Source organism: Lentinula edodes (genome assembly GCF_021015755.1).
Source record: "Lentinula edodes strain Le(Bin) 0899 ss11 chromosome Unknown C8R40scaffold_19, whole genome shotgun sequence".
NCBI classification, from domain to species: Eukaryota; Fungi; Basidiomycota; class Agaricomycetes; order Agaricales; family Omphalotaceae; genus Lentinula; species Lentinula edodes.
In genome coordinates, this window is record NW_025764325.1 from 670,974 (window position 1) to 694,620 (window position 23,647).

At 45.5% G+C, this 23,647-nt stretch overlaps 6 protein-coding genes across 6 annotated transcripts; 4 read left to right on the forward strand and 2 right to left on the reverse strand.

Moving 5' to 3' along the window:
* Positions 1 to 3,105: 3,105 nt before the first annotated feature.
* On the forward strand, positions 3,106 to 5,919 carry C8R40DRAFT_239876 (cytochrome P450). The gene is made up of 12 exons (XM_046234457.1): positions 3,106 to 3,536; positions 3,603 to 3,718; positions 3,782 to 3,798; positions 3,886 to 4,074; positions 4,138 to 4,286; positions 4,343 to 4,458; positions 4,518 to 4,658; positions 4,711 to 4,760; positions 4,819 to 4,958; positions 5,018 to 5,231; positions 5,289 to 5,435; positions 5,502 to 5,919. The coding sequence occupies exons 1-12, from the start codon at positions 3,329 to 3,331 to the stop codon at positions 5,653 to 5,655; spliced, it is 1,641 nt and encodes a 546-aa protein (XP_046086098.1). The 5' UTR covers positions 3,106 to 3,328; the 3' UTR covers positions 5,656 to 5,919.
* Positions 5,920 to 8,060: 2,141 nt separating this feature from the next.
* On the forward strand, positions 8,061 to 10,168 carry C8R40DRAFT_1046504 (major facilitator superfamily domain-containing protein; the record flags this gene model as incomplete). The annotated part of the gene is made up of 11 exons (XM_046224368.1): positions 8,061 to 8,272; positions 8,392 to 8,416; positions 8,466 to 8,521; positions 8,573 to 8,594; positions 8,675 to 8,842; positions 8,933 to 9,087; positions 9,166 to 9,359; positions 9,411 to 9,542; positions 9,597 to 9,705; positions 9,824 to 10,011; positions 10,089 to 10,168. 11 exons carry the CDS (start codon positions 8,061 to 8,063, stop codon positions 10,166 to 10,168), a joined length of 1,341 nt encoding a protein of 446 aa, XP_046086099.1.
* A 1,717-nt stretch (positions 10,169 to 11,885) lies between these two features.
* C8R40DRAFT_1006487 (uncharacterized protein) lies at positions 11,886 to 12,169 on the forward strand (the record flags this gene model as incomplete). The annotated part of the gene is made up of 2 exons (XM_046222812.1): positions 11,886 to 12,020; positions 12,074 to 12,169. Coding segments are annotated over 2 exons (231 nt in total), but the record flags the coding sequence as incomplete, so codon positions are not given.
* A 2,816-nt stretch (positions 12,170 to 14,985) lies between these two features.
* C8R40DRAFT_241303 (P-loop containing nucleoside triphosphate hydrolase protein) lies at positions 14,986 to 17,364 on the forward strand. The gene is made up of 10 exons (XM_046234464.1): positions 14,986 to 15,012; positions 15,076 to 15,104; positions 15,154 to 15,396; positions 15,449 to 15,571; positions 15,624 to 15,742; positions 15,792 to 16,057; positions 16,122 to 16,676; positions 16,731 to 16,922; positions 16,992 to 17,133; positions 17,191 to 17,364. Exons 3-9 carry the CDS (start codon positions 15,294 to 15,296, stop codon positions 17,095 to 17,097), a joined length of 1,464 nt encoding a protein of 487 aa, XP_046086101.1. The 5' UTR covers positions 14,986 to 15,012; positions 15,076 to 15,104; positions 15,154 to 15,293; the 3' UTR covers positions 17,098 to 17,133; positions 17,191 to 17,364.
* A 2,527-nt stretch (positions 17,365 to 19,891) lies between these two features.
* On the reverse strand, positions 19,892 to 20,550 carry C8R40DRAFT_241321 (uncharacterized protein). Its single transcript, XM_046234465.1, has 2 exons — positions 20,488 to 20,550; positions 19,892 to 20,434 (listed from the first exon to the last, which is right to left on the reverse strand). Exon 2 carries the CDS (start codon positions 20,312 to 20,314, stop codon positions 19,967 to 19,969), a length of 348 nt encoding a protein of 115 aa, XP_046086102.1. The 5' UTR covers positions 20,315 to 20,434; positions 20,488 to 20,550; the 3' UTR covers positions 19,892 to 19,966.
* Positions 20,551 to 21,055: 505 nt separating this feature from the next.
* On the reverse strand, positions 21,056 to 23,581 carry C8R40DRAFT_240786 (uncharacterized protein). Its single transcript, XM_046234460.1, has 11 exons — positions 23,440 to 23,581; positions 23,122 to 23,376; positions 22,767 to 22,887; positions 22,560 to 22,637; positions 22,342 to 22,484; positions 22,144 to 22,265; positions 21,934 to 21,986; positions 21,731 to 21,790; positions 21,484 to 21,633; positions 21,237 to 21,417; positions 21,056 to 21,176 (listed from the first exon to the last, which is right to left on the reverse strand). The coding sequence occupies exons 1-10, from the start codon at positions 23,453 to 23,455 to the stop codon at positions 21,267 to 21,269; spliced, it is 1,149 nt and encodes a 382-aa protein (XP_046086103.1). The 5' UTR covers positions 23,456 to 23,581; the 3' UTR covers positions 21,056 to 21,176; positions 21,237 to 21,266.
* Between the last annotated feature and the right edge of the window lie 66 nt (positions 23,582 to 23,647).

A 23,647-nucleotide genomic window follows, 5' to 3' on the forward strand; every position in this document is an offset into this window, starting at 1 on the left:
TCTCAGCATTTATGTAGAGTCCCTTACATGATGTGCTGTAACGACTCCAGTCCAAAAGATGGTATCATTCTTGTTGCATGCGAGATCAATGTGTGGAAGCTGTGAAGAATGACATAAACCTGGATTACAGACAACTTGAATGCCAACTTCGAAAATGCATGGTGCTCATGGGAGAATTACTACAAAGGAAGGTTCCATGTGCAGAAGTTTAAAGATCCTTGTGTGGTAACTGTGTGTCCATCATCCCTTCCATGGAAATCAGAATCAAATAGACGACTTTGACATATCTCTGCACTACCATCCTCCCTACCTCTTCATAACACGTCCTGAAGGACAGTGCACATAATAACGAGTTCGAGAAACACAAGGAGCAAAGTACTGTAGAGCAAACGAATTTCAGACTCGCCAACTGACCTTGAACGGCTGCATGCTGTGACTCGGTGTGTATCCATCAGATACCCGCGCGTCTCGCACTTGACTACAGACCCGCATTGTCCCAAACTCTCTATCTGGCCTACCATCATACCTTCCTCCCCACTATTCCTTTTTATCGTGTCCACAACCGTCAGAAGTTCCATGTAAAACGCTTTACCACAATCGCTCCGGTGAGATAGCGGAGTGTGAATATTTGAATTGAACGCGTGAACGTCTGAACATCCATAGCGAAGTAAACTAGGAAAGACTAGGATAGAATCGATTCAGATACCGTAGAGTTGTGCCTAACTTATCCTCCGAAGTCTGTATGCACCGCCAGATTACTTGGTATCAAGGGCTGCTTAAGCTTGTTGAAAGTATTGGTGTGCAATCCTGGAGGGCGGAATGCTTGCGCAGCGCGGAGTGAATAGTTCTTTTGAGGAGCACTGTTTTAGGGCCTGGCGTTGGCACGTTCATGAGTCTTTCTTGGATTTTCAATCCTTGGATTAGTCACCATCAAAGTCGAAGATCTAGCCCTAACCCTATCTATCTCATCCTTCAACCTCGTCGCCGCAGTTCCGATATCAATGCTTGGAGTGCGCTCAGGAGACACAATTATCTGTTATCTTTTGACGAAAGAGGAGGAAAAGAAGAGATGAAGTTGACAGCACTAAATGCACGTCCACAATTTGTTTCGTTTGACCTGATTTACTAATACTTTCTCTAATAGCAGGTCATCGACGGGTTCTAAATCACCCAGATCTTACATAGTATTGTTAGAGCCTGCTGTTTTTATATATGCGGAATCCATATTAATTGCAATCTCCAACAGTCTCCAACCAAAAAAACAGAATTCATTGAGGACATAATGTTAACCATTGATCAAGACGGAAAAGATCTAAGAAAGAGCATGCACATCACCTCCTCATCGCACTTACCTCTCGGGCCAAACTCTCGGCCTTCAACAGATCTCCTTACTTCCCGATCTTCCCTCCTGACGATCCTTGCGCTTGATAGGCTGGCTCAAAAGTAGAAGTTTGTGATCGTTGTGTATAGTGGTGACACACTGTGGATGGGTGGTCTTCATTCATTTCGTTTGTACGAGCCACTCCACCTGCTCTCAGAGGTTTTTTATTGATAAGCAAATTTATGTTATAGGCTTTCTACGGTTATGACTGCCTCATTTTTTTACAATGCGAAGCCACGGCTGGTATACTATATAGGATATACTCTGCTCTGGCTTCTCCGAAGTTCGAAGCTTTCCGTCGTTTATGTTACGTCGCGATCCCCGTGTTTTCCGTTCCGCTGTGTATATTTTCCGCTTTGGAGATGTGTTGGCTGTGCAATGTCTAACATCGGATGCTTTATTTAGGTGCTTGTATGCTTGGTGCAATGCTATATCCGTTGAGCATCCAGTTGTGACGACTCCACCGAGTCCACCCGGACTCCACCCTACTTCTCACTAGACGGACACGGGATCCGGGCGTCTCGGATTGTACATATACGAAGGATCATGATCAGAAATCTATCAGTTAGTACGAGAAAGCGGGCAGGAGTGAGCATGTCTCGACAACTTGAGTGTACTCCATGGACACAAAGGAAGACCGTTCAGGCAGATGAAATGCAGCTTATCCATGTTCGTCGGTCTCCATTCGCGCACTGATGCCCAGCTGATAACGTGAAATTAATGGAATGAATGGAGGTAGATCTTTTCATTACCGATGTTGGCCTATACATTCATTCTCCTTTATCAAAGTTTCGCTTTTCAGTTACAGAACTTGAAACTGATTCTTTGTGGGAGCTAAGAAGACGGCTGAAGATGGACAAGAATGTTTGAAGGTAGGTGTCTCTTTTGTCGCATTGCGTAGGTAACTACTTCTACCAATGTCTTCGGGCGTTTCTTAGTTTGCATCGTCAACCGCGGAAAGCCGCACTCCATGCTCAGCGCCTCGAAATTCCTGGAGCCTGGGTTCAATTCCGTGTACAAAAGCTAAAGACATTGCGCCACCAAATGTACATACATGAAACAATTTGGCAGTGAAAGTGATGTTATCGTTCGAGATGAGTATGTCAGATTATGTTCAGCATGCCTTGTATTCTGACTAGTGCAAAACTCTGGTATTTCGGGATTTCAATATGAGTAAAAATCAGTGTATAATTCTCAGTTCTGTCCAACGTTTTCTCGATCGCACTAATCCCCTTTCGATGGATGCTGGAACACTACTTACTCTAATCAGGTCTAATCTCACAGGCATACACAGGTTCATCCATTTCATGGTCCTTGTCAAATGAGTTGATATTGCTCTGGCTCTGTGCATTCCGACCTTGTCGAGGTTTGTGAGGGTCTGTGTCCAATTGATAGGAAGTTCATGGCACATGTAGAAGAACAGTTGAGTATTTCGCTTGGAATACCATGCGAGCTTTCCTCCGTCCTTTCAGGAAGACTGAACTGTGCGCTAAAAGTACGACTCCAGGGTAATTGCAATGGCCCTTGCTTTGAAAACATGTAGGAAAAAACACCCGAATCCCAAAAACTGGACGGGCCGGACATTCAAGGAAATCGAAATTTGTAAAGTTCAACGATCGGCTTCTACTTATGAGGAACGCTGTTCCAAATCATGTTCCTCTTTCGATAAGTAGAATCGATGAGTAGAATTTCCGGTGAACGGCCACTCTCGGCCACTGCGCAATTTTCATTTTATGTAATCTCGTTTACTTATTGAACCCCCATTTCGAGGGCGCTCCACCGTCAAGATCCATCAAGGGCCTTTTATGATACACAATCTGCGCTCATGGCAGTGTATATCATCCAGGGGTAAACGGTCAAGAGCGATACATAAAAGGGCTATGACAATCTCCAGCCTCGGTTGTCTTACAACTTTCTTCGCATTATCTGCTTGCTCAAACTTTCAGGATGGAGTATTTACTGCAGATCGTCGCTCTTCTCGTCTTGATATCTTGGTGGATCATCTCCAACTCACGATCCAAGTCTCGCCTACCTACTCAGTTCGCAAATCTCAAGCCTATCCCAGGACCGAAAGGTCTCCCGTTCATTGGCAATGCTCTCGCAATGCCCCGAGTTCAGGAGTGGAAAGTTTTCAAGGAGTGGTCTCACATTTATGGTACGCAGTCTCCATCTTCAAAACCTCAACCTCACCGCCTGATCAACTTATGAATGCATCTTTTAGGGAACATCTTCAAAGTTTCTGTTTTCGGAAGAACGATCATTGTGGTGAACTCATTCGATATCGCGATCGAATTAACGGAGAAACGAGGGGCGATCTACTCATCGCGTCCTCGTTTGGTGAGTACAGCAGTAATGGCGCTACTTCCTAAATACTGATGATCTGTCTTCTTCTCTGAATAGATCATGGCAGGCAAATTGTAAGTAAGAGCCACTACCCACTATCTCCAACCCGTCCGAACAATTTGGAATGAAAAAACATTTTTAACTAATCAAGTTGATCACAGGATGGGTTTCAACGCGACGTATCCCCTTATGCCTTACAATGATGGACTACGGGCTGCCAGGAGACTGGCGCATCACACACTCAGTCCTCGACCAGTAAAATCAATGCTGCATGTACCAGAGGAGGAAGGAGGTCGATGGCTCCGTCGTCTTCTCAACAATCCCAAAGATTGGAAACAGTCTGTTGCCGAGTCTGTCTGTTCAAATTCACCCTTTCGCTCTCCTGTCTGATTGGTAGAAACGAACGTTCTTAGAGTAAATGGTGCCGTGACAACCAAGATCGTATATGGATACCAGGCAGGTGGCGAAAAGGACCCTATGGTCAAGGCTTTTGAGGTTGCTTTACACGCGTTCTCATTAGCCATTGCCCCGGGGGCACATCTCGTTGACTTTTTCCCTTCCTGTTCGTCCATCTGTTTAATACTCCTCACCTCCTGCTAACATATTGGCCCCGTATAGTACAGAAGGTTCCATCCTGGTTATTCAGATTCGGATTCCGAGAGCTTGCAGACCATGGTAAAGATGCGTTGATGTACTCTGTGGACGCTAGTTGGACTTTTGTGCATAATCAGATCGTAAGTCGGTTTACTTTGAGCATGAATCGTTCGGTCACTCAGAAGCCTTACTTTACTAGGCTGCCGGAGTTGCTCGTCCATCGATGGCTTTGGATTCGCTCAATTTGATCCAAAAGGAGAGAAACCAGAAGGCATCGGCTGATATGGATGAAGTTGCGAAATGGACCGCGGCTGCTACGGCGGGTGCCGGTGCACATACAGTACGTGCTCCGTCGCTGGGCGTTTGACCCATGATAATGATTTCCTGTATAGCCTGTATCTGCGCTCATGTTCTGGGTTCTCGCTATGGTTGCCCATCCTCAGTATGTTGTCCCGTTGTTAATAAGATTTAATCTCTCTGACTTCTCCCGGTGATGGTAGCGTACAGATAAAAGCACAAGAAGAATTAGATCGCGTTGTTGGCAGGGACCGTCTTCCAAACCTTTCAGACAGGCCGAACCTTCCATACATCGAGGCCATACTCAAAGAAGTACTGCGCTGGCATCCCGTTACTCCCTGTGGTTTGTCTGCAGCTTATTGCATTCCTTCTTCTAAGCATAAAACCATTCCTTCTTAATAGGTGTTCCCCATACATCTTCAGAAGACGATGAATACGAAGGAATGTTCATTCCAAAGGGAACGTCAATCATTCTTAATCAATGGGCGATGCTGCACGATCCTGCGTATTTCTCTGAACCAGAGAAGTTCCTTCCTGAAAGGTTCCTCGGTGACTCCCCTGCCGATCAAGTACGCGCGGGGAATCCATATGCTATCGCTTTCGGGTTTGGAAGGAGGTGTGATATTTGAATCTTCGAACGAATTGCACAAATTCATGAGTTGGATCTATTTAGGATATGCCCGGGCCTTCATTTGGGCTCGGTCATGATGTACTGTTTCATTTCCAAAGCGTTGTCGACTTTCGATATCAAGCGGCCTATCTGTGCCGAGACTGGGAAGGAGTTCGATCCTCCTGTGGATGCGGCACCCGGAAATGTTAGGTGATTGTTTATTCTAATTTCGGTTATCCGACGTCCTTTGCTGATGATTATCTATGTTGTACATAGCTTCCCTGTAGAGTTCGACTGTCGTTTCGTAGCCAGAGATCAGAAGGCTATCGATTTGATCAATCGCGACACAGAACAGCTTGTTGCTGGCGAGGGAATGCCTTCCGGGTTTGAAGTCCCACCAGAATCCCATTCAATGGCGCATCATTGGTGAAATTGTAAGAGAGTTGGCAGTACATATGCATAGATTATATTGTAAGGTCTGTATGATTTTCTTGATTTGGAACCGTAAAAACTTCCAAAGTGCAACCCTCGTTAATTTAGTTCGCATTGATAATTGTGTATTCCTTATAAAGCAGATTGTAATTCACTTCCCATTTGTAAATCCTACATGCCTCTTATAAGGTTACAAAGTACTGCATGACACTCCCAAGTTAGTTTTTCCTTCATAGGCACGAGCAGAGTGATTCAAAATTAGTACTCGCGTAGCCGCCCGCATCGTGTCCAGGTCACGCGTTCAGGTTAAACGCGCTTGAACTCCTCTCCTTCAACCTTGCGCTTGAATTCGGCGGAATAGAACTCAGCCTTAAAGTCGACACCTTGCTGCCACAGATTTGCACACAGTAATGGCGAACTATGGAATCCTTGGGCCCAATACGAGGAAATTTGTCTAAAAGTAATTTACTCTGGCATTCTACATGAGACAAGTGTGGTCGTGGCTGAATTTCCGGAAGCCTGGTTGATTCTGAATGGTACGCTATCGACCTGGATCATGCTTTAAGATCTGTTTCTCTTACATTGTCGCTTTCTCTAGCGTAGTAGGTATCAAGGACAATCATCGAGATGTGTTTCCAGCGAATACCACCAGCAATATGGGATTCGTCGTGCCCTTATGCTCTAATAGAAAGTTGTCGTCTGATACCCGCCGTATGCAACAGCCAGGGAACGTCGAATGTTTTCATTTTTACTCCCTGTCGCCTCACACCATAGTACCCCCTAATTCATTTTGAGTAGAGTTCGTACTGCCGCAGTGCGAAATCATTCTTGCTCTTGTCCAATACCGTAACGTCGCCACCTCTCAACTTTCGAACAATCGGCGAGCTTTCGGGATATGCCGTCTTTCACATACACCTGCCTATGGCATGGTAAAATTGCATCTTGTGTGCCACATCCGGTCCTGAGCAGTCGTTCCAACTTAACAGACCGAGCCCTTGCGAAATTGAGAGATAAACTTTCAAAGCAGGCTTCATTTATTAGTCGAGCGATGACCTTGAGGTATGAACAACCCGTCATGAACAGTTTTCCATTCGTTAATCATTATTTTCATCCGTTGAAGATCCTAGGGACAATACTGCGAATGCGAGTTCCAAGTCTGGGATATTCCGCTCAACATTCCATAAACACGCACCCTACTTTCCAACGTGCTCTTACCGCGGAGATGGTGATTAACGCCTAAGTCCTCCTTATCCCTCGGAGTAGGTGGTCCTGTCACCTGATGGAGTTTGGGCGGGGTGATAAAAGTGTCGGATTCTGTGGATATACAACAAGCTCTCGTTCGACATCAATCAAAATCGACGACGACTTCCTTGGAGAATCCCTAACTGACCCTCTTGCATTTCGCCCCTCTGATTCACGCACACTGTACTGTGTACTGGGAGCACTTTGCCGACTCGCGAGCGTATCGCATTCTTCTTATCCTCTTGTTGACAGTCTTTTCTGGCGGCTTAACAGAGAATCCGTGCAACGTTCAGTCCACTAAGCAGGCAGAACCCATATATACCATACAGGGCTACTTCCTGCACTGATGAAAACCTGAAGAAAAGTTCGACCAGACTCTATCCGAATGAGTGTGTCATAAGTCTGGATCCTCTTCCCCCGCCAATTGACATCCATTGGGGTTGTATGATACAGTGTGGCAAGTCTTTCATGGAGAGGCGCAGTTCAAACTCAGGCTTCCAGTGCCGCTGTCGGCCGCGATCATTCAAAAAACCTTCGATCCTTGACTATCCGCCGAACGACTAGGAAAGAAGCATGATAACTAATCCTGTCATTCCGCCCGATACACATGATGATACTGTCGAACAACCAATTGACGCTATTCGGGCCCCCTTCGTAAGAACCAGCGTTCTAGTCGCGTGTATTTGCGTGTATTGGGCCTAATTTTTTCTGTTTCCTTTGGCTCGTCCATTCCATCCTCTTTTTCTCTCGCCACATCGCGACTTTAGCTTGCAGGGAACGTGTTGTGGCTAGGCTAGCACTGGTATAGTTGAATAGACTACAGTAATGATCGTTATATCTCGTTATTGTTTAGTTCTAGTCTCATTCATTGCTTATTGAACAGGTGAACGAGAATCAAGCAAGTGGCGACCAACCCTAGCATCATGTTCGCCTCTATAACAAAGCCTTCCGGTGTGCTTTTACCTTTAGTTATCTCTTCCTGACTTTCCTTACTCGTTCCCAGCAATGGATTCGACCCTCCATCGTCAGCACGAAGAGGATAAAGATTTTTCTTTCGAGCTATCTTCGCCTCGTAACGGTTTTGACGCGACGAACATGAGTGTGTCTAGCGCTGACGATAAAGACAAGTACATGGACAGCACTGCGAGTCCTTCCTTCAGCATGGAGAAAACGAAAGGAAACGCGCAAGAAACGGTGATTCCTGTTCAACTGCACAAGTCGAGAGATGGGCTTTTGGATTCGACCGGTTCAGGATCGTCGAGATCGGAGGGGCCGGTAGGTGGACAAGGCACAGCGTCTCAGCTAGACTGTCCGGATGGAGGGTTGAGAGCGTGGCTGGTCGTTCTTGGGGTGGGTCCACGCGTCGGTTCATCGTTCAGAGAACCTTTTGCTGAGATTATCGTTGGACAGACTGCGTTTAGTACTCTCGCTTCGTATGTCAATTTCTCTCTCTATCCATTTCGACCGATATCCATGCCTCCTTCTATCAAAGACTTGGGTATATAACCTCCTGGGGAGTGAGTTCATTTCTCGCGTGACGATGTAGAGACACTGATGGGCATATAGGTGTTCCAATCGTATTACGAGCAGACCTTACTTAAAGACCATACGCCCTCTTCGATGTCAGTCTTGTTCTACTAGACTATATTTGTCACTGACTGACAACCAACCAGCGCATGGATTGGATCATTGCAGGTAAACATATCGAAACCATTTCTTGTTCGCCTCTTGATCTCCCCGCTGATGACAATGTTTTCTGTCATTTCCATTTCCAGGTTTGTCTGGTCTTCTTACCCGGACTAATCAGCGGACGCCTTTTCGACCTCGGAATATTCAAGCTTCCGTTTGTCGCGGCCTCTGCTTTGCTCGTTACGTCAACGTTTCTCGTCGCGGAATGCACTCAGTATTGGCAGTTTGTGCTTTGCCAGGGATTGGCTACAGGAGTAAGTGTTCCATCATGATTTGCCGTCGTTCTCTCAGTCTTCCATTCGCCTCACCTCACTCATTCTATCTTCATCACTTGCCCACACTAGCTTGGTGTCGGCATGGTATTCGGTCCTTCTCTCAGTGTCCTCGGTCACTGGTTCAAACGGAAACGGGGAGCCGCGATGGGTTTGACCACCCTCGGATCTTCTGTTGGAGGAACAGTGTTCCCTATTGCCACGAGAACGTTGATTCCAGCCGTTGGGTAAGTACCGTTTTGCTTTCACATTCGTGTCCTCCAATGTCAAATTTTTGTTAATTTTTACCACTTTTTCCATTGCAGATTCCCATGGACAATGCGAATCCTCGCTTTTATTCTCCTATTCTCCCTCTGTATACCATGCTTTACGCTCGCCAGACGTTTACCGCCAAAAGCAGTCTCTGGCGGACTATTCAATTTTCGAGCTTTTAAGGACTCACCACCGTTTACGGTCTATTGTGTAGGAGTTGTTTTTCTATTTTTGGGGCTATTCACTGGTGAGCAGGTTGGGCAGGAACGCGTTAGTGTGTGCTGACGGGTTTCCCTAGTAATGACCTATATCGACATCAGCGCCGTGACGAATGGCGTTTCGCCCGATTACTCGTTCTACCTCGTTTCCATAGTCAATGCAAGTTCGCTACTTGGAAGGGTTGTGTCAGGAATATTGGTGGATAAAACTGGTAAACTTGCGTCTCTGTGGATTGACGCCGATGGGTCATTGACATTGTACATAGGAGCAATCAACTTTATTGCACCGACGACATTCCTTGCCGGAATCGTAACGTTTGCATGGCCGTTCGCTACATCGAAGAGCTCTCTAACGGCAATTGCGGTAACCTACGGGTGAGTGTTATCATCTTGGTCCGTGGATCATTATCTTATCGCGCATATTGTATACTCTTTCCGTCATACCCTTCCTGCCAATAATGTCCTAATCCCTTTCCTCCCCCCTTTGACACAGGTTCACTTCTGGCACTATCATCCCCGGGTTGGCCATTCCTGTGTTTCTGCTTGGAGACGTGTCGGACATCGGTCGGAGGACCGGAATGATGATGACCTTGGGTGCGTTAGGAGGCCTGTTTGGAGCACCAATTAGTGGTGCAATCAACAGAAGCAGCGGCGGATTTAAGGCAGTTGGATATTTCGCTGGTGAGGCGGGATTACCATTTCGTATTTCTGATTGACTATCAACTCACGCGTTTTATTCGGGGAAATCCCTATGATAGGCACGATGATGATTCTTGCTGGTATTTTTATGCTTGCTACGAGATATTTGGTGTTGAGGAAGCTTCGAGGAAGATTTTGATATGTGGTGCACGACTTGTTATCGATGAACGCGCACCTTTTCACTGAAAAGGTTGGAATGTACAACATTCGTAATAATTACTCTAACGGACTAATAATTTTGGGTGCCTCACATATGAATTTTCTGCCTGTACATATAGAATGCAGGGATGATATTACCAATGTCTACAGGGAGACCGTCGGTTCAACATCCGCAGAGTCAAAATGAAGACTCCGCGCAGTTTCTGCAAAACGCTGACGACTACTTTAGTGCCAAATATTCGCTGAATCCAGTTCTCTTAACTCATATCGCCGTTATTGTTTGGTTTAGCCTCCAGCTCCAGAGGCTCTTCATGTTTAATGGGCAATTGCACGTGCTTTAGAGAGTTTCACTTGGAATAACTTGTATAGTTAAGTAGTTTCTACTCAGAGACGTTGACGGGTGCTTATTATAAAGTAGTCAAATAGTTCGCGAACATTCGCGGGAGGATGCATTGCGAGGCATTGCGGGTACATAATTCCCGATGTCTTGCATTTTGACTCAATGCTAGCGCTCAAAAAGGAATCACTTTACACACGGATTGTCGAATGAAGAACAAGGAAGATCAAAATTCCTCTGTAATCTAGAAAGGATCGGAACTTTTCGTATATTCTCCGCCGCCGTGTTCCTCGACCATGAATTTCAACCCCCGCCTTAATCATTGTGGTCTGATTCTGGTTTGATTCTGGTAAGTTCTGCACCAAAAGTTACCAGTGCCTCGTGTTGCAGCGCCTTTGCATTCTAACGGTTTTTTGCTCAGCACTCAACGCTCCGAAATATAAACCTGCCCAGCTGGCTAACGATACTAGCAGTTACAAACGTCGTGTTGATCTCAGTGTCTCACCATCGCGGGGGTTGCAGGAGACGTAGATGGGACCCTTTGTACTTATCCGAGGAAATCGCCGATTCAACCGACTCTCAGCGCTTAGTGCCCCCCACAAGAGCATAGCTGGAATCTTCAACCGCATGTTGATTGTGTCGCTTTAGGTCAATCCCACCCAGGCTGCTACCCACGATGGATATTGAACTCCCGTACCCTACGGCAGCACCCTTTGCTTTCTTTCGATTACATGGAACTGAACGGCTAAGAACACTCTATGTGTGTCCCATCTTGTCAGAGTTTGCCTTCACCTTTTTAACCTCGCAGTTTCTCGGATGTCAATGAATAGCAATTTATGGCAGACTTCAATATACTCCCATTGAATTCCAATGAATTGAGAAGCACGATTTAGCCGCTGGTGGACCCACTGGCCACGACAAACATTAACAGAGAAGACAATTGACCATCTGACATTCTCTGATTTCTGAATCCTGCAAGTTGATTGATAGCACCTTTGGCTATACTAAGCGATACTTTTCCTTTCCTCAAACCCCACGTCGACACTGGTTCAGCGGTAGAACCTGCTCTCATATAAAAGACCTCGAGTCGATTAGTGATTCGTACATCTATCTGTTCATTCTTTCATCTCTAACATGCCCCAATACTCTGATAGAAGTGCGTCTAGCGCTCGCTTTTTTAAAAAATTTCACGTTACCGATATCTTTCCATCTAGGAGGGTACACTCGTACATCCCACAGTCCGTCTGGAGATTCAGACATTTTTCCTGATGCGGGTCCAACTCTTCGTTCTGCTTTCCGAATCCCTGCTGGAATGCCGATCAATTTGAACTTTCTGCCCGATCCCCCACCCGGCGAACGCCCAGCAGCACCCTTAGAGACACTTACTCAACTCGCGATATATGGTAGTCCTAGGGGTAAACTTACACTGCAAGAGATATACTCAGCAATCGAGGAAAGGTTTGAGTACTATAGGACAACCGATCGTAGATGGAAGGTACGCCACAATCCCTGGTCGGTCGATTTGTGCAGTTACTAAGCTCCTTGTAGGCGTCTATCCGTCATATGCTTTCTCTAAAATCCATATTTGTCTCTACTGAGCGACCACCGACTGCCCCTGGACGGGGAAATTATTGGCAACTCGACGCCACCGTCACTATCAAATACAAACGACCCCGCAAACGAAGAGTAACATCGCGAGGCACAAACTCCACGCGCAGTTCATCTTCGGATGGCTCTGAAGACAGTAAAAATCGCGTTGGGGAGGTCCGCCACATTTTTTCAAGCCCTGCTCCGGACACCACATCCGGTTCGGATGAAACGAAGCCCTGTATTGCTTCGCCGATTTTGCCGTTCTCTATGGACGAGTATCAAAGCGCAGGCTTTGTTCATCATCCCCGGCCTAGCGTCGCAAATTCCTTCAACTACGACTCTCTTGGCCTTAGTGGCGACAGTGCCCTTGGGCTATCCCAAGCCCTAACTGATCCTTCCTGCGACACCTGGTGGGGCCAAATACCGGCGTCTTCTCCAGACCCAATGCTGCCTGATCACTCCCTTGGTCTTTCCAAGCCTTCGTATCGCCCGAGGGTTATCAGACCACCACAACTTCCAGGTTACTTGATGTGATCGGCCTCCGCAATACCATTATGATGATTTCTTTTGCTCTTATCAGCTCTCTTCTTCCCTGTATTATACATGTCCCTTCCTTGTATCCATACTCATTATCTATACACTACACTACATTCAACGCCTTTGAAGTTTGGTTCGAGTAGAAGTGTGGCTATTGGTTTCTTATCATAGTACCCTGTATTGCTAGTCTGCCCCTATTCTTTGATGTTGCTACTCTGCGCCCTACTCTTTGATGTTGCTTGTTTACTCCCTACTCTTTGATATGTAGAATGCGATACGTAGTTTGTTCAACTTTGCGTCGCGACGCGTTTCGGCACGTGATATTCGCGTGTCAAATAAAAGCCAATTAGCTACAGCCTACATAGCCATCTTTGTTCTTCATTTTACTTACTCTTCCAGCATGACTCTCGCCGTGCTTTAGGCATCGCATGGAAGTATTTCATGGCACTTTCCGTGAATGTTACTCCGAAACTCATTAATGACCTACAACACTAGCAGACCAAAAACGCCTGCATGCGCTCGTTTGACAAGCAGACTCTGCGCAAATATGAAAAGAGCGTTTCTCCTGCACTCATAGTGCACGTGGATAATAGAGCTTCATTTAGTTTTCTAATGTGATTGACACATTGTATACGGTTTCAAAACTTAAAAGATGAAGAGGCTGGCTTCCTTCTTCAAAGGAGCTTCAAGACAAAGCAAAAGCGGCAGGTTAAATGATTGTCTTCCTGTCTATAAGTCCTCTCACTGAATCTTATAGGATGCGCTCAACGATTTCGCTGCTTCAAGTACTTCCAATCTCCGCGATCCTGTTTCATATTCATGGGACTCACTGAGTCCATAGCTATATTACATCCTCCATTTTCAATGTCCTCATTTTCTCATTAATATCTCTCCGTCTGACAGAGAGCTTGTAGACTCCTTGATATCTGTGGGCGAAACACATTCATTCTAGAGACATACTACCTAACGAAGGAGAAGGTAAGTATTCCTCTTGGCTAACTTTGCGTATGTCGCATATCAAGACGCTCTAGAAGGTTCGATTTTGGTGAAGTTGTGGACCGCTTTTGGGCCTTCTTAGGTGGGATCGCGCTTTCAACGTTTCTACATGGGAGTTTCTACTATTCACTCAAAACTCGGTCTTCGTCTTCTAACAATGTTTCCCCTTTCCGTCAAATTTCTACCAAGTTACGTGCGCCCACAAAATCTTCCTCCAATGTCTGGCATCTTGTGATCTTGAATCCGGTGAGACCTGCTTATATATAGTTTGAATCCTGGTTCATTACTACTTTGCTGGGCTAAAAGATAACAGTCACATCGCACCTTCAATACTCTCATATGTCTGGGATTGATTACTTTATGCTGTCTATTAGGCTACGACCTACTTCGAATTTCAAAACTGCTCCCCAACCTTTCGGTTTTGAGGGTTCTTTGGGCCGTAGGCACCAGAGCTACCATGAAACATTCATTTTGTGTCTCCTGCGTATTATCATCCTATCGTGGCCTGAATCGGAGTCGAATCTTATCAAGTTGGTGTATGTTGACACTGGCCCACAGAGATAAATCGATTGAATCGACTGTTTCAGCCCCCAGTAGTTCAAAATCCCGTGTGGGGCGCACAAGCTCAAACTTGCGTGTACCCTCCCTTTGACTTGCTGTTACGTGGTAGGCGACATAGAGAGCAATAATAATTTAAAGAAAAGGGGAGTCATAATTGACCTCAATTTACTGCTTCCTCTCTCTTCGCTCACAAACTTGAACTAAGCCTCTCTCGGGGACCCCGGCCAATACCCTATGACGCGTCCTTCTTCATCAGCCAACATCAGACGGGTGAGAAAAGGGATATTTGAAGTGGCCTTCGAACAGCCTCAATCATTTTGGGTCTTTTGGGTAGCCTGCTATGAAAATCTTCAACTTATACATTGTGGTTCTGGAAAAGCATATCGTCTTCTAAAAGACTTGTTCTGGACGGCCCCAATGGCGTTCCTGCTTTATATGATCTCAGCGTTGTGGCCTTGTTTGATGTCCGCCTTTTATCTCTGGTCCATTGCCTGCTTTCTTGAAGTGGTTTGTTGTCCCCTAGTCTTCTGTGCGTCGAAGCTCATAGATGTGTCAGTTCGTCACGCAGGAAGTAGAATACGCAACCATGCACGAATTCATGGATACAAAGATTGACACCATGCACAAGGTGGTAGTGTTGTTGATAGTCTGCCAGTCGATGACTGCCGTCCTTAAGAAGCTAAGGTTCGGTTTCATGCACTTTTTGAATGATAGAGCCCACATCGCCGTCATGTTTAGCTTCAATAGTTCTCGTAAAATCAAATATGGGATTAGGAACCGCTTTTATCCTATATTTGCACGCAGTACGTTCGAGTGACTTTTCATTTAAAGCTACTTGTTTTCTGAACGTGTACCTCTTCAGAAAGCCTAACCCTTTCGCTCGATACAACCAAAGGTTCGGTGTTCCCTTTCGCATCATTTACTCAGGTTAATTTATCCCTCAGAACCTGATGTCCAAGAAATATTACCTCTCCCATGGGCTTTCGAAATTGACAAATCATTGGGCTGGGAGTTTCTCCATGAGTTTACGATTTTTTTACAGAATTATATCACAATCGGATTGCAAATTTCGATCCTACTCGCAATGGTGGCTAGGCAAACAATGGTCTTGGATTTAGGAGCTTTTTGTTGCACAATGGTCCCAATGTTTATGATCTGCATACCGACAAATGGCCTTGGAGGGATTGGTTGAGTTCTGTTCTGTTTATTTTTCAATATGCAAGCTCATGAACCTACCAGGATACTCTTTTTGGACAAATGACCCAGCCTATCATCGTGTGGCTGCTATGCATCAAATCATCTTCGACATTGGATACAGAAAATCAGTTTTAAAAGACGGAGCAATAAACTTTATAATTCAAGGTTTGCCTGCATGTTGTAGGATTCTACTGTGTCTGATTGTTTTCTTTCCCAGAATATGAACGCTCTATGAAAAAATTAGGATTTTTATCAATCGATGCAGAGATGCTTTGCTACGGTATTCCTATTCCGTGGTATTGGCAAGTATTGGAAATGGTAGTTGAAATACCTTTGGTGAGACCAAGCATTCGCTAGTTAAAATGTTGTTTTGACACTTTGGCAGATCATTTTCATTTTCACATATCCAATAGTCGAGAAAGGCTCATCATTGTCATGGTTCATGACAGGACTGTTTGTTCAGTATGCTTCATCGAAGTTGAGACAGAACATTCAGAAGGTCAGAACAGCTCAGAAACCGCTGCACGAGGTGCTCGGTTTGGCGGAGCAATTTTACAAGGGCCTCAGTTTCGAAAAACCACTGTTGGAAGGTGCTCGTGCATATCCTGATAAGACACGTAGCTTTTCACTGGGTATGAAGATATCTTTCAGGTATGTAACTATATTTCACTGCGATTCATAGCCATGAACTGAAGGTATGATAAATTATCTGCAGGAATATCTCTCTAGCCCGACAATCGAGCCTCCGTTCTCGCTCAGCTATACGAGACGTGTCATTCGATGTATTACCGGGACAATTCGTTCTTCTTGTGGGCCAGAACGGTAGTGGAAAGACTTCTCTTCTTCATTTAATTTCTCGTCTGCTCGATCCGAGCACTGGTGCTATCCTGATCGACGGAGTCCCCATTCAAGACTTTAATTTGCAATCACTTCGTCAATCGATGGTTGTTCTTCTCCAGACAGAAGAAATCTACCCTATTTCCATTCGTGATAATCTCTCCATCTCACTCTCAGAATCCGATAAAGAACTATGCAACTCGAAGCCGGAGAGCTTTGACCGAGCTGCGAAGATGGGTGGCTCCTACAATTTTATCAATGACCTCAAGGAAAAATACGAGACTGTGTTGAACCCTGTATCTCTTTTCACAACCAGCTCCGATGTTTTTGGGAACGGAACAGTTCCTTTGGCTGCTGTGGAAGAGATGCGACGTAACGCGCCGTGCATGGCGCCCATTCCCCTGTCAGGTGGTGAAAAACAAAGATTAATAGCGTATGTATCTAGCTTTACTCTACATTTGGTTTATTTCCTTTCACCCATGAACAGATCCCGGGCTTTCATGAAGTTGAATAATCATTCCGACGTCAGATTGCTCATTGTAGATGAAGCTACTTCCGCTCTGGATGCGATAGCCGAACGCAACATCCTGGGCAAATTTCGAGAGCATGGTGTCCACAAAACCACGATATTTGTGACCCACCAATTCCGGTACCTCGCCCATGAAGCCGATCTGATACTGTGGGTCTTTGATTCCCTATTGTACTATTTCTTCCCAAACTTAATGTACGATTGCCCGCGGGTTTCAAGATGCATGCATGAAGGCAGACTAGTGCAGAAAGGCACACACAACCAGTTGATCTCGGATACGGAGGGCGAATACGCCAAGCTCTATAATGCTCAGGTGCGATCTTGAAGGGTCTGGTTTGAATTCTTTATAGTTTATCTATCGGTACGCTAAATTCCTTTTCGTTCGGCATCCTGCACTTATTGAAAACTTAAATTGAAGGTGTAGTCGTGGTCTGCATATCCTATCTGTCGTCTTATTTATTTGAGGAGAGCCGTACTATTTCCGGTATTATTTATGTACCTTTGTAGGTTTCGGTTTTGAAGCCACTAGCATCTGAACTTCAAAAAATTTAATAGAGAACGAGACATACGTCTGGGTGCACCTATATATTTTTTTAGAAGCTATATCCTTTCTAGAAGCTCAACAGGTTGAAGTGATACGTGTGTGCTCGACCCGCGGCGCTTTCACCAAAACAGTCGTGTAGCTTCTCCTATACTAACCAGTCAAGAAGACATTGCGGCCTTTGACAATGGATACGTCTTGCTATATAGGGAAAACTTTGATGTGGAGAGGGGGGAGACGTCGGAGAATCTGGGGTGAAATCGATTAGAGGTGATTAGACGGGAATAACTTGTGTGCCCAGGACCGACAAGCATTCCTTGGGTCGGTAATGGTCGCGTTGGGATACCCAAAGTTGAATAGCACGTTTGCGAGAAATGATATGATCTGGCGGGATTATCATTGCAAATAACCGTCATGGAGATTCAGAAGCTAGCGCTGAGGAGGAGGAGGAGGTCCGAGGAACTTCATGCGAGTTCATGCGAGCTCTGTGAAAGTCACGCTCTGTACGGCAGGTATTTTTACACACTGATAATGTAGACGTTATCTGCTTGAAAGAGAGTTGTGTACTGGTCAAGGTGGCACTAGGATCTAAACGTTGAAGTTGTCAAGACTGGTGGTTATTTCGGATGTGTCCGGAACCGTGGCGGAACGTATCCCGGTGATTTCACTGATTCGGGCAAACCATCGTTCTACGACCTTTCCAATCGCTATATACCTGCCTTCAGCGAGTTCAGTCTGCGTGGAATGCTAAAGGAGTCTTGGTCGTCTTTCGTGGTCTGATGGGGTAAGAAGAGACCTATGAATACAACGAAACCTAGCTACGCATGGACAAGTTGCGGTCACCGAGTTTTAGACACCGCGAATGATTCAGGGATCGTTTCCTCTACTTCTTGGTCGACGTCTGGCTCTGGGTCGAGTTCAAATTTGACTACCCATCAAGAATAGCGGAGAGCTGAACATGTTGGATGTTCCGAGCACTTTGATTTGAAGATAGTGCGTTCTAGATTTACTCCGAAATATAACTGACAATATGATCTTCTCCCCAGACCGGCTTTAGCGAACATACCATCAGGATAGTCAAGTCATCCCTCCTCCCTTCACGATCTTGTGCTAAATAGTCGAGTAGGAGACGCTTGGCTAATGCCGTGTCCTCAGCATCAGATTCAAGCTCGAGCTCGGCATCCATTCCTCGTTTTTTGTTACTTTGAATTGGATTTCACAGTTCATCTGGGCGACTTCCAAGACCCTTGTTCTCAAGCTCACATGGATCTCCCTCTGCCTTATTGGACATGATATACGATTGTTAAGAGGTAAGGATTCCCAACCAGCTACGCCGCTCCACCACCCCACAGCCCTTTTCTTCCTACTTCATTTATGCCGCTCTCATTCTCTCATCTATAGCTTCTTCTTCTTTTGGGGTTTCCATAAAAAGACAACATCGCAATAGATTCAACGAGTGTTTCAACCGGGTTTCAACTCAAAATCAACCACGAATCGCTCATTCAAGCCCGGTATCTCGGTGCCAAAAATAAGGGAAAGACAAAGCCGAATCAATCCAACCAGTGAGGTGATTCTGAAGTCTATTGGCAAAATTTGAAACTTACGACCAGACTCCTGGCTTGTTGCACACCTCGCCAGCGAAACCCACGTATATGAGTCTCAAGGGTTATCATTCTATACCATGGACAGTTGCAAGCTTGGAGGAAGGATAGCTCGGTAGCTCATACTACATGAAGGTTCAAGCTGGTTGGGGATGTTCAAAACTATCGAGGTTCTAGGCTCTAGCATATAGCGAACCAACTTGACGGAAGCTGTAGCCAAGTAAAAAGAAAATAAGGGAATTGGACTTTTTGAATTCGTCTTGACCTTTACGCATCGTGTTGAGTGAATCATTGTGAGTTTAGCCCTCCTTGTTAATGATACATTTTACGTTTAGCACTGACATCAGTCCATCGGTACAGTACCCCTTTGACAGCGACAAAATTGTGCCAAGAGCATCATATGAGGTGAGTACATCTTGTAACAATTCACAGCGGTGGAACATGAGCGTACTAGTACTAACGACTCTGTTCCCCTTTTCATGTACCATACAGTGGGAGCGGACAAATGCAGTGTCTTCGGCTAGTCCTCTATGTTTCTGAAACAATGAACTAGACCTAACGCTCAACGACGTGCGTTCCCATCTCTTTGTACAAAAGGCTGAGACGGTACTAGCAGTGAGCGGGACACAATTATGGCTAATAGAAATGAAGAAGTTCGCATCAATTTGAGGTTGATATATGGTACTTACCATTCTGTTTTACATAGGATCATTCGTTCTCATATAGATCTCAGGTTCAAGATTATCCATTGCTGATAAGTATAGTTAATCATTTCCCTCGGAATTACAGCCCACTTCAAGTTCGACATTTCGATGTTGAAGAGTTCAACATCATGAAATATATAGAATAAGTGACCCGACTCAGAAGGAGAGTTCAATCCGGGCAGATACCGTGCGCAGGATAGCAGCTTTTATATCCAAACAAGTACATGATGTCAGTATCGATTGGAAGAAACAACAAAAGGAGCAACGAAACCAACCTTCCATAAGCAGTCCCGTTGCCTCCATTAATTGGCTCAAAGTATGGTCCACAGCAGACATATCCTGAAGGGCCTATTGATAGGCATTGATAATTTCAACGAGATCAGCCACGAGCGAGAGGTTGGTATCCAGGAAACTCAAAGGACGTACAGTAAGGTGCCTGCAGACGATGGAGAGATGAAATACAGATTCAAAGAGGTCAGAATAATTCAAATCATATAGTCCCTTACAACGTCCAGTCCACCTGAAAAAATCAGCATATGTATCACAGCAATGATTGACCTCGTCATACGCACAAACTAGATGGTCAGTCTGAGCTTCTGTGGCTGGGAGACCTTGTACCACAGGTGTAGCTATTGCCGTCAGGTAGACAACAATGAAGGATATGCCAGTGGTTAGTTTGGTGTTGAGAAAGACCATGAGCGTAGTTCAATTTGGATTGTTAGAGTTTGTCTTGGTAAGTGAAGGGAGTCCTCGAACGGGGGTCCCAAAACTCAGTTCAACATCTCTTTTATACCTAGGGGACCCGGAAGGCGTGTTCTGGTAGTGCAAATGGGAAAACCCAGTCACAATTTTCCAATGAGTACACTTACCGTTTTACACAATGGTGACATCAATTGAGCTCCCGAAGGGACGAGGCTGTAACTTATAATCTTCGAGTTAGAAGGTGATGCGGATAGATATAACTAATCATATAATACTATTAGGAAACCGTTCATTCCGGCCCCTCAGTTGAGGTGAAACAAAGATATGCACACTGGAAGTCAAGGTGCAGAAAACATAAGGGGATAAGTACAGGATGCATCATTCATGTATAGTGTCCTTCAGTGAATTGGATACTTACGATACATGCAAAACCCTGTAACTGGCATTGCGGTTAAGATATCGGGTTAGAGGCAGAGCCTCGGAGGACGTATATTTCGACGTGAATGTTTCATGATATACCATAATCGCAACCCAATCATTACAGAGTTTCGCACTTGCCATCAAGCCTACAGGTTGCCTACGCATGACGAACTCTGAGACTCAAGTGCCTCCCCAGGAATGACCTACAAGGTGAAATTTGGTGGAGATGGAGATAAAAGGTTCTCGAGCTCAGCGATGAAGAGGTCAATAGTTCAGAACGAGACGGGTTCCATTGGGATGATGGTGGCGGGATGGGGTGAAATTTAAACCATCATTCAGTTGCTGGTGTACACATTACAATGCCCCTAAGTTATAATTCACCACAAACACAATCCATAGACACCTTCGTTCAAGATTTCGCGCATTTGCACAGAATCTACGACGCATGAAATGAACACCGTGACTCATCATTTACCATTCACTATTTAATATTCACCTTCAGAATGTGCCTACGAACTCCTCCAGCTCACGCCCCCCGAACAACGCCAACACATGCCTTCTTATAGTCCCCACTAGTCTCACTAGCGACCCGAGCCTCCAACGACTTCTTATACTTGCGCTCATACGTGCGTTTGACGTTGGTGAAGTGTATTTGGTCCCAGTGGGTGCGGATGAGTCTGTGTAAAAGGAGTGGTTTTAACGAGGAGAGTGGATAAAAAACAAAGTAGAACACGATAACTCACCGTCTAATGAGCAGATCATCCTTTGTACCCATTCCTTTCATCGTAGCTTCCAACAACTTTACGTCCCGCCATACTCTGGGCCCGTCGGTTATGTGTTTCGGATTAGCTGCAGTGACGATGTGAAGAAGTGTGGATTTTGTGTGGCCAGAGCTATGTATGTTTGGTGATGGAAGGAGGAAGGCGGGAGGAGGACGCAGAACAATGATCAGAAACGTGAAATAACGGTATAGCATTCAATTTGACTTACAACTCATTCTTGATAACTTTTGAGAGCGTTTTTCCGTGTTGACGCTGGTATGATTCCCATCTTTTAAGTAAAACACAGCAGATTAATACATCGAGGAACGAGATATGTTTGCCATTGGACGAATAACGAAGCTCGGGGGACAAACAGGGGACGACGAAGGCAGGGGAAAAGAGGAGCAGAAGAAACGAAACAGACAGACTTACAATGCAGTTAGGTGAGGGACCGTGCGGTTGATGATGATGTTGCAGAATGCGATCTGGGAGCAAAAGATATTAGATAGATCAACGGAAAATTGAAGGAGATGGAAAGGAAGATTGGAAGGAACAGGAGAACAAAGACTGTTTCATGAAGTCGTTCGTTTCCGACACATTTGTTCATTGACGAAACAATGACAATGATGAAGAAAAACTCACCTCATCTGTTCCGATCTTACCTTGGCCAGCTTTGTACAGTGCCTTGACATCCGCCTCAACAAGCTGAGGATCGACAGGACTGTTGTCGGAGGGCCGATTGGAGGATAAGATCATTGTGTAAACTTTGCGCGAATGGTTAGAAAAGGGAGTTAGAATATAGGTGAAAATTACAAATATGTCACAGTAAAGACAACTCACTCCTTTCAGTCTTCCCACTCAAATCGCCCTTCACCGCTTCCTCCAAGGTTCGACGGTGTCGTGCGCGGTATGCTTGGTTGAGAAGGTAGAGATCCGAGGGCGAACGGTCGGCGATGAGGGAGGTTAAGAGGTGTTCGTCGGTGCTTTTGAAGAGGACGGAGGTTGTGATAGTAATCAGCATAAGGGGGAAAAAATAAATGCAAAAGGAATGGACTCACCCAGCTCCACTCAACGCCTCATGAAGCAGCTTGACATCATACTCGACAGGTCCGAAAACGAGGGGAGCTAGTACGTCTCTATAAGAAGAAGGGTGGAAGTCAGATACGTAACGATGGGAACAACAAATCCAGACAATGCGAAGTGGTTACCCCCGTCGCCTTAAACCACCGAGAGTACGAGGAAAAAAAGAAAAACTCAAAACTCACCTCAACCGTCCACTCGTTTCGCTCTCCACATCCGCAATGAGCTCCTTGCCCGTCGCAGCGCGGTAAGTGGCACCCAGAATGGCGAGATTCATAGCGGAAAGGGGGGTAATTGTTTGGATTACTGGAAGATAAGAACGGGGATCGTTAGCACGGAGGGTGGAATGACAAAGAAGCGGAGATAAGATAATTGAATGAAAGAAGAAAACGAAGAACAGGGACAGAGAAGTAAGAGGATATAATGAGGGAGGGCACAGAATCACCGATTATTTGAACGATTGAATGCAAAGAAAGAATGGATATAGGCAACGAACGAACGAATGAAACAAGAGAAGGAATACCAGGACGAAGTACTCACGAAGACTCTCCTTCGTCCCAATACCCCTCATCGCATCCCTCAACTTCTCCACATCCGCGTTTCCGTTGTATCCATCGTGTCCCGGAACACCCTGCGCCGGCGGTGGACCATCGAGAGGCGGGATAGGTGTGTTCAGGTAGTATGTAACGATTTGCTGGCCGTATTGTTGTTGGCCGTATTGTTGGCTAAGCGCACCGGTATACGAAGATGGTGGTGGGCCTGGAGGCGGTGCATATCCAGAGGCAAAACCTGGACCTGGTACAGGAATTAGCTCATTAATTCTGAACGTATAGGACATACCGGGAGTACCAGACGTACCAGGCATTCCAGGCATTGAAGGAGGAGGCCCTGGAGGCGGAGCGTATCCGGATGTTGGAGGTGCAACGTATGATGGGTTCTGGAATAATGAAGGAGGTCAGATATGGTGGAAGTAAGAAATGACGGTCACGGGTATTGAGGGGAGAGGACGGGAAGGAGAAGGAGAAGGAAAGTCCAGGACATTAGGGAAACAAAAAATGAATGATGG

Coding starts and splice junctions, on each gene's coding strand:
- C8R40DRAFT_241321 (XM_046234465.1), bottom strand. CDS start 20,314: ATGGTCTTTCTCAACACCAAACTAACCACTGGCATATCCTTCATTGTT.
- C8R40DRAFT_241303 (XM_046234464.1), top strand. CDS start 15,294: ATGGTGGCTAGGCAAACAATGGTCTTGGATTTAGGAGCTTTTTGTTGC. Junction 15,572..15,623: donor AATAAACTTTATAATTCAAG/GTTTGCCTGCAT, acceptor TTTCTTTCCCAG/AATATGAACGCTCTATGAAA. Junction 16,923..16,991: donor CATGAAGCCGATCTGATACT/GTGGGTCTTTGA, acceptor GCGGGTTTCAAG/ATGCATGCATGAAGGCAGAC.
- C8R40DRAFT_239876 (XM_046234457.1), top strand. CDS start 3,329: ATGGAGTATTTACTGCAGATCGTCGCTCTTCTCGTCTTGATATCTTGG. Junction 4,075..4,137: donor TGGAAACAGTCTGTTGCCGA/GTCTGTCTGTTC, acceptor GAACGTTCTTAG/AGTAAATGGTGCCGTGACAA. Junction 4,287..4,342: donor CGTTGACTTTTTCCCTTCCT/GTTCGTCCATCT, acceptor GGCCCCGTATAG/TACAGAAGGTTCCATCCTGG.
- C8R40DRAFT_240786 (XM_046234460.1), bottom strand. Junction 22,638..22,766: donor GAAACGAGTGGACGGTTGAG/GTGAGTTTTGAG, acceptor TTCTTCTTATAG/AGACGTACTAGCTCCCCTCG. Junction 21,418..21,483: donor GATGATCTGCTCATTAGACG/GTGAGTTATCGT, acceptor CCTTTTACACAG/ACTCATCCGCACCCACTGGG.